Below are 9,466 nucleotides of genomic sequence, written 5' to 3'. Positions count from 1 at the left end.
GAAACAGAATAAACCAGTTTATCAACTTCTCTGACCATTCTTCATCTAGTTTGTTTGCTAATTCGGCCATTAAATGACTGCTGAAAAGTTTGCTTAAGCTTCTCCCCAGTTATCAAAAGCAGACAGCCTATGACTCTCTTGAATTGCACGTGTTGCTGACAGAACTCAGAGTAGGTGATTCTGTTTTCTGTTTGTCTTCTATGCTCGCTCAGATGTGGTGAATTTACAACATCTTCTTAATCCTTCAACCAATTGAGAGATATCACATTTTCCGATCTGGCCTTTCATCCTAAGCATTATATTTTACGTCTTAAACACTTGAGAAATGCAGAGGTGGGTGTACTGTTTGTGGATCGTACAGACTCTCTTTTGCTCCTTTTAACTTCATGATTAACTACCTATGTTTAAGGCCCCTACTTGCTCCACTTCTCCCTATTTCTTACCCCAGGTAATCTTCCTGTGTCTAAATCATGGTTTAACTATCAATTAGAGTTGATCCTCACGAAAAGCAACTTATCACCTCAGCATTAGTCAGGGCATTTTTTTAGAATAGCGGCTGTTTCCTGCCCACAAACCAAGGCATCTCATCTACATCCCTGAGATAAATGGGACGTTGGTCATCCTCTGCCTTCACCTCCATTAAACATCAGTAGAGCCTTTAAATAAGGTCTGGTAAGTCATTCATATAACTGGTGGTGGTGTCACTTTCAGGTAGGGTCTTGCAATATTGCCATGTCATTTAATTTGTCCCATAGCATTGCACATTATTATCTTAGTCAGGCATAATGTTCCTTAAATTATCACTAAAGCTACTTCTTGCATTCTATTGTTGAGGCGGATATTCTCTCATTCACTGTATGATTCAAATCACTCCTGTCTGTTTATTGAGTCACACTATTCTCTTGTCTAACGTGTCTTTGTTCTGTATTTGCAGTTCTAACGGACTGTTTCTCAATCTCCCGGTCTAATGTGACCATGTTCTCAATTTGCTGGTGTAACAGACTGTTTCTCAATCTCCCGGTCTTACAGACAGTTTCTCAATCTCCCGGTCTAACTTGACCGTTTTCTCATTTCCTGGTCTTACATGACCTGGTCTAAAGTGACCTTTTCTCATTTTCCTGGTCTAACGTGACAGTTTTCCATTTCCCAGGTCTAATGTGACCGTTTCTCATTTCCCGGTTGGAATATAACCTGGTCCAATTTCTAGTTTTCCTGTCCGAATCTGACCTGGTCCCATGGACACAATTTCTCATTTCCTGGTCGGAAGTTACCTGGTCTAGAGTGAGAATTCTCATTCTCGGGTAAAAACAAAAACAAAAGACAATTTTTTTTTTTTTAAATGACTGTCCTCAACTTTATCCAGTCTCCGGGGACTCCTCAGATCTCTCTCTGGTCTAACTCTACCCCGTTATTATGTTTTGTGTTCTTAGAGCTGACCAACTATCTGTTCTGTGGTGCAGCGTGACCACAACTATCCTGTTCTGCGGTCTAACATGACCCCCCACTATTCTGTGCTGCGGTCTGACATGACCCCCACCTATCCTTTCCTGTGATCTATCGAGTCCCGCTATGAATTCCGTGATCTGTCGAGGCCCCACCACACTTTACTACAGTCTATCTAGACCAGCAATGCAGTCTATCGGGACCTCCCCCATCCTTGTCTGTGGTCTCTCTAGACCCTACCCTATCCTTTGCTATGGTTTACTTGACTCCTCTTAACTTCAATTCATGCAAGCTCATCCTAACAAGTTTTACCCATAACCTTTCTCTCATGACTTATTTTCTGTTTCTGCTTAGGAATTCTCTGCAGTAGTATGTAAGTTACTTATTTTATATATTTCTATAAAATAATTCTCTCTTATGGGGGATTGTGCCTGTCTGACCTCAGCATCACTGTCCCTCTGTTAGACGGCTTCGCTGTGGCATACAATCACCAACGACTTTGCATTATTCATTTCTTATGTGTAATACACTATTGTTACATTTTATTGAAGTCTCTCCTGATTGAAATTACACTACCACTTTTTATTGTAAGAAAAAAATCCTAAACTATCTCTTTCATTTATCACAACAATAATGTGAGTGAGAGGCAAACATTTAAATTCTCAGATTTATTTTATTTTTGATTTATTTGATGTAATTTGCTATAACATTCATCAGTCATGTTAGTAGGAAGAAGGCTTTTACAAAATCAGTCTGTTTTCGACATAGCTTATCTTAAAGGAAGGGAAATGCAAAACTAAACATGGAACCATTTGACAGAACAGTAAGACTAACAAGCTAGTAGCCAATCAGTTCAAATTGAAACTGTAAACATGTAAAGTCAAACAAATTAATTTTTTTGGTATTTCTCAGGTGATTGGATCTGGTCAGTGACTTGCTCCCCTTACCTATAACAGAAATTAAATGTAGGAATGACGACTTCAACCAAAATCTGGAACATTATTCATCCTGAACATGTCACCACTATTTCAGAGGAGTTTATTAGAGCACTACAGTAAAAAACAATAGAGATCTTCAAATGTCTCTTGCTATGTTCCATCAAAACCTTTTAATGTTTTTATCTTTTTTCTTATTTGTTACATGTCAGTGAAGAAAGATGTTTGTCTAAGGTTGTGTTTACCTTCAGATACTCTTGTTGAATGATGTTAAACAGAAAAGAGTAAGAAAAACCACCAGTGATCCTTGAAACACAACTGGTAGCAGTGTAACACAATTTATTGAGCTGTATTGTTGATCATGCTTAACTATATTGCATAGCACCATGAGTGGGTACAGTATTTAGATCAAACTCAAGGGTTTCTGAAGGGGAAGAGGGACAGCTCTCCTTTTTAATATCTCCTGGAACTGGTTGATGAGACTGCGGACTTGGTAACAGAACCACCATAACCACCAGACAAGCTGCCACCACCATAGCTGCTGCCACCACCATAGCCAAATCCACTGCCAGAGCTGGAGCTGGAGTATCCTGAAAAAAAAAAAATGTAAGTGTTATTGCTTATCCATCCATCTGTCTGTGAAGAATTTTCGCTCAGGTATCACTTTTAATGGTGGGGATGTATAAAATCTTAAACTTACCACCACCTCCAGATGTCTGCTGCACATGGATGGTTGCGTTTGAACCTCCGCTGGCCAGTCTAATGGTGGAATAGTGACGAGTTAGCACTTAATTCAGAGATGAAGTTAATATTGCAATGCTGCAGCCATTAAAATACATTAAATATTCAAGTTTATCCCACCTGCTCTCCTCTCCTTCCAGCAGTTTCCTGTAGGTGGCAATTTCGATGTCCAGGGCCAGCTTGACGTTCATCAGGTCCTGGTACTCACGCACCTGGCGAGCCATGTCCTGCTTGGCTCTCTGCAGAGCATCCTCCAGGTCCCTGATGCGGAGCTTGGCATCTTTCACTGCCAGCTCACCACGATCCTCCACCTCTGTGATCTGAGCCTCCAGGCTGACCCTCTGTGGAAAATTATGTTGATGGATTAATAACTGCAAATCCACTTAAACAATGAAGTGTGTAAATAATAAGGCATCATCCATGTGAAGGTCTTGACATATACCTGTCCCTTGACAGCCTCAATCTCATTCTGAAGACGGGCGATCATACGGTTCAGCTCAGAAATCTCAGTCTTGGTTGAGCGCAGGTCCTCACCGTACTGTCCGGCAGAGCTCTGCATCTCATCATACTATTCATGAAAAATAAGTTGCATCAAGAGCATGATCCTCACGGTTGGAAGAGGTTTTGAAAGTGTAATAAAAGGGCGTTAGAAAAAGGGCTGAACCTGAATTTTTCATTTAACTCACCTTCTGTTTGTACCAGGTCTCTGCTTCAGCCTTGCTGCGGTTGGCAATGTCCTCATACTGAGCACGCACTTCAGCCACAATAGAGTCCATGTCCAGGTTACGGCTGTTGTCCATCTCCACAATGACAGAGGTGTCCTTGATCTGGCCCTGCAGTTCAAGAAGCTCCTACAGAACCAATGGTTGTTGCACAAAAGTTAACTCTTTGTCCTTTATATCAGATTTTTCAAAAGGAGTGGATGATCATCAGCTTTAACTCAAATGGTGATTATGTAATTATGAAGTATTAGACATTATAGATACATACAGCCTCATAGACGGCCCTGAGGAAGTTGATCTTATCCTGAAGACCATCAGCTTTGACCTCTAGTGGCACCTTGACCATGTAGGCAGCATCAACATCCTGGAAAAAAACAGGAACAGGAAGTGTTACAATTGGTCACATTGTCTTAAACACACAGGATTACAGAAAAGCATTCAATGACCATCTTGATGTTTCCGCACCTTTTTCAGGAGCACAAACTCGTTCTCTGCAGCTGCACGTTTGTTGATTTCATCTTCATACCTGTAAGGAAAAAAGGCAAGGTTTTAGTACATCTGTTCCATTTTGAATATCTGCTCACTATATCAAGGTATATATTATAACTAGTGACCATGTCATGCAAGCACTCACTTCCTCTTGAAGTCCTCAACCAGGCCCTGCATGTTTCTCAGCTCTCCCTCCAGCTTGCCCTTCTCGTTGCCAAGCCCGTCGAGCTGTCTGCGCAGGTTGGCAATGTAGGCCTCGAACATGCCCTCAATGTTGGAGCGGGTGGAGGTCTGGTCCTGCAGGAGGCTCCATTTGGTCTCCAGCATCTTGTTCTGCTGCTCCAAGAATCGAACCTGTGGAGACACAAAACCAAGGAAGATTGTCAGATGTTGTTTCACAAAGCATTTTTTATGTATTAATTTGGTTTGACTGCTGCTTGACTTGATTGACCCTTCCTGAAGTTTCTGGGCTCAGCAAAAAGGTTGTTTCATTGTGTTTTCAGACTTCAAAAGGCCGGAGTGCTCCTGAGGCTGTAACTCTTTGATGGATTCAACATCACACAAATATGATTCACAGCGGTCTTGCTTTGTCTGCTTTGCATTAAATGGGCAGATTGTCTTTAAGTAAACAGTGCTATATACTAACAATCACATTTGACAGCTGCTAGAAGAAAGTGTAGGCTAGGGAAGGCATGCAGGTCGTCTGCACAAGATAATGAGGCCTACAGTAAATGGTACATAAGACAGTCATACAGAACCCTAAGGAACCAACCTTGTCGATGAAGGAGACAAAGCGGTTGTTGAGAGTCTTGATCTGCTCCTTCTCCTGGGTGCGGACAACCTGGATGGATGGGTCAATATCCAGATTCAGAGGGGCCAGCAGGCTCTGGTTGACTTGGACAGCAGTAATCTGTGGAGCAATGTATCCGCCTGCTTGGCTAGAACTAAATCCATAACTACCACCCATTGAAGACATACCAGAACCAAAACCACCAGCTCCAGCGCCAGCGCCAGCACCATAACTGGATCTGTTTACAGAGTAGCTGCTAGTTGGTGCAAAGGAACTCCTGGTGCTGCTGTTAGAGCCAGAGACTGAATAAGACTTTCTCATCATGTTTGCAGTGGTAAAGGTTGTCAACTCTCTGAGAAGAGGAAAACAGAAGATGAGCAGTCTTTAAAAGGAAAGTAGAAGCTGGCGGCTTTTATGTCTTTGTGAAGTAAGGGGGAGGATCCTCTTCGGTCATTTCAACCTGGACTCTCATGTTGCTGTCCAGCTTCCCTTTCACCCCAGGCTACACGCCTCTAGCACTGAATGACAGGAGTGACCTGTAAAACAGGTGGGGAGGGGTTGTCAGAAGATAAGAAGTGACATACCCTGCACCTGGACAGGCTGAAGAGGAAGAGAGCAAGTGGTAAATTTGTGAAAGTGACTGAAAGTGTGATTATGTAAGGAAAAAGCAACTTTCCATGAGTAAAACCCTAGTAGCAAATTTCCCCACTGCGGGACTAATAAAGGATTATCTTATCTTATCTAGCCTGCTTATTGGTCACAGGGCAGTGAAATTAATATTGGAAGCTAGTAGGAAGGGTTTTTATAAGTAAAGGGCAAAAAGGTAAAAATCTATCAAAAACAAGAAAATATTACAACTTGAGCCAGCGTTAGTACTTTTCAAAAAACAAACTAGAAAGGTGTACTAAGTGGAGTGCAGATCGCCTCCAAATGTGTCATTCAATGAATAAAACCCACAATTGGATAAACCCCTTCTAGACACCAACTTGCTGAAAGTAAACTAATTTAATTCAAAGTTGAGTTTGACGTATATGACATTTCATACAAGAGTAGTGGTTAAGAGTAGTGAGTGAGTCAACAGACAGTCAATGACAATATAAAACAGGCAATAAATGGTGTTTTGAGAAGGCAACCGCAAGAGGTCCTGGAGCATGAAGCCATAACTGGGCAACATCCATATGAAGCGTTCAAAGTCTAGTTCTCCTTTTTTATGTTCAAATTTGCTCAGTCTTAGTTCTGGATGCACCGAATGAAAAGAGAAAGAAAGGGAACTTGGGACTTTTTAAAAATCTTGTATTAAACCATGTCTTACACACCTCACATTTGTATGTGTTTTTGCAATTGTGACATTGTTGGTACTTTGGCACAGATAGTTTCCTTTCTTTCCCACTATTTCTTTCAGATTAATTATTTAAATCACAAACTGCAGGATTATGTACGGCTACACTATGCTGGAGGAATGGCTTTAAGGGGAACAAGCATCCAATATGCAATTGACTGCCCATTTCTCTTGTTCTTTTCTCGAGTCTTTGTTTGAGAGGAATCTTGTAATTCTCGATAATCAGGAAACAAGTCATCAAATATGAAACAGAATAAACCAGTTTATCAACTTCTCTGACCATTTTTTAAGTTGTACATTGAAAGTTTTGCTTAAACATTTTAGCAAAATTGATTGTCTATAACCTTTATCTTTTTAGCCTCCATGTTTTCTGCAGGTTGGTGAACAGGTTACCCTGCAAGCACAGTTGAATTCAGGTGTGACAGTACCTCGGCTGATTGGGAGTAAATAATAATAATAATAATACATTTTATTTATAGACCGCTTTTCAAAGTTCTCAAAGACGCTTTACAGACATTTTAAATCATCATTTAAAAGCTACACACTGAAAATGTAGAACATACAGCATTCGTCACACATTAAAAGCAGTTCTGAAAAGGTGAATTTTGATTTCTGATTTGAACACTGAAAGATCATTGCAGTCTCGGATGTGTTTGGGGAGGTGTTGTAAAGGGAGGGGGCAGCTATGGAGAAGGCTCTGTGGCCCCTTGCCCGTGCTTGGTCCTGACTGGCAGAGAGAGGAGGTTGGCATCAGAGGAGCAGAGCCGACGGGATGGAGTGTGGTGATGGAGCAGGTTGGTGAGGTAGGAGGGGGCCTGATTGTGGAGGGCTTTGTGAGTGAGGAGCAGGACTTTGTATTGGATCCGTTGTGGGACGGGAAGCCAGTGGAGATTCTGGAGAACAGGGGTGGGTGAGCAGACGAGCAGCAGAGTTCTGGATGTATTTTAGTTTATTTGGGACTTTGGATGATGTGCCATGAAGAATACTGTTGCAGTAGTCGATTCTGGAGGTGATGAAGTACCTTAAATTGGGTTCTCAAAGCAGGAATTGTTTCTTGCAAAGGCCTTGATGCACTGCATCTGACACCAATGGAGAAGAAACAAAACCAAAAAGCATGCTGAATGTCTTCTTGATCATTACTCCAATGATATTATTAATGCACAAATCAAGATTTGGGCAAAAAGGCGTTGTTGTCATCTGCAATATTATTTGTCAACATCCAGAATATGCCACTCTCAGGAGCAAATGCCATGACTGTGGAGGAGCAGGGGCTGATTGCATTGCTTTGTGGTTCCTTTTATTAATTTATTGTGGATGGACAGGCAATGTCTAAAGCCACAATGGGCTGTTTATTGCATAAATAACCCAGACTTAACATGAGAGCAGGTGAGTTAACGACTGAGGAAGAGGATTTTATTCTCATTGGACATGATCTCCAATACCATTTGCACTATTTATTGAACCCATGCAGGCACCTGATGCAAGAAGATAATATTTTGTGAATAGAAGGGCCCCCACAGCATCAATGTACAGCTTTTGGGAAATGCTGACCTTATTATCACCAATTGTATTGTGCGATATCCTGGGTCAAACATGATACCCATTTTGAAGAAAAGCAATCTCTACCCCAAGTTTCAACAGACTGCTCCAGATGGCATCCTTCACTGCGATAGTGGATACCCTCTTCTACCCTGACTGATAACCCCTTTTGCTAGCATATTGAGTAACTCACAGCAGAGGTACAAAAATATCCATGGCATGAAAAGCAGAACAATCGAGTGCCTCGAAGCTGCAGCAGGCACATAGTCTGTGCCTGCATTGTGCTTCACAACATAGCACAAGCAATGAGAGTGAAATTGCATGAAGACCACACTGTTGGCACTGAGCAAAGAGCCTTGACCTGCCACCACCACCACTGCTCATGTATTGCAAGTAAGAGAGTGCATCCTATTGGCACTGGTGGCACAAAAAAAAGATAAATGCATTAAAATATCTGTTAATTGACAAAGACAAGCGTAACACGGCCTAAAATGGTCTTGTGTTATTATTTCACTTCAAACTGGCAGCAGTCAAAGGATAGTGTGATAGTCTGGTGAAGGCCAATCAGAGCTTGAGATTCCTTCCTTCAGGGTCAATGAAATGCTGTGTCTCAACAGAGAATTAACCTCTCACACACACTACTGAAAGGACCTCACACACACTACCAAAGCGCACACTAATACAGTAGGGTTGATATCTTTGAGTGTCTGTGTGTTAGTGTAGTAAATAACTTGATATCAAAGGATGAAGGAAGATGTCTAGGTCCACTGATGCAGTTTCAACAATTTCTTTATTGAATCAATGCATCTGTCACAGTCACACCTGTTCACTCTTCCTGCACTATTTCTCTCAGTATAAATACCCCAGTCTCACACACACTCACTGCCAGATCGTTCTCCGCATTATGCCAGACCTTCCAGCGTTAGACTGATTTCCCGTTGCCGACCCTGCTTGTTTGGACTTCTCCGCCTTGCCTCTGCCCCGGTAACTGACTCAGCCTTCCGTCCCAGACCACGGTATTCCTACCTTGCCTCTGCCCCGGTTAACCGACTCAGCCTTCTGTCCCTGACCACGAGATTTGCCTTTGCTCCTTTTGGTTTCTGTCTACCTGCTGTTTGTTCCGCTTTGAATAAAGCTCCTGAACATTACTCTGTCTCCTGGTCGTACTGCACTTGGGTCCACACACCACCTGTTACAGCATCAGAAGTCATTCTGCGCAGAATGGAGCCCATACAGAGATTCAGCATGGACTGAGGCTCTCAGCCTTCGGGCTTGGCCTTATATGTGTGTTGTGCATCACTTAAATGGGCACAAAGGCATAAAACATGCTGAGCAGTAAATACCTCGTTCAGACACCTTGAAACTTACACTTTTTGAAATGCGTTCCTGAGACCCCAAAATCTTCCATCTGTGTAAACATCACTACAAACAAGTTGCTGTCATGCCATGAGGTCATTTGGTCATAAGT

At 42.1% G+C, this 9,466-nt stretch overlaps 1 protein-coding gene across 1 annotated transcript; it reads right to left on the bottom strand.

Moving 5' to 3' along the window:
• Window positions 1-2,831: 2,831 nt before the first annotated feature.
• LOC129105310 (intermediate filament protein ON3-like) lies at window positions 2,832-5,441 on the bottom strand. The gene is made up of 9 exons (XM_054616249.1): window positions 5,103-5,441; window positions 4,476-4,684; window positions 4,307-4,367; window positions 4,110-4,205; window positions 3,806-3,970; window positions 3,562-3,687; window positions 3,240-3,460; window positions 3,085-3,137; window positions 2,832-2,968 (listed from the first exon to the last, which is right to left on the bottom strand). Exons 1-9 carry the CDS (start codon window positions 5,439-5,441, stop codon window positions 2,832-2,834), a joined length of 1,407 nt encoding a protein of 468 aa, XP_054472224.1.
• Window positions 5,442-9,466: the final 4,025 nt, after the last annotated feature.

This window comes from Anoplopoma fimbria, chromosome 17 (genome assembly GCF_027596085.1).
Source record: "Anoplopoma fimbria isolate UVic2021 breed Golden Eagle Sablefish chromosome 17, Afim_UVic_2022, whole genome shotgun sequence".
NCBI lineage: Eukaryota > Metazoa > Chordata > Actinopteri > Perciformes > Anoplopomatidae > Anoplopoma > Anoplopoma fimbria.
Note: the sequence above shows the minus strand (reverse complement) of the source record. Positions and strands in the feature narration are given on the sequence as shown.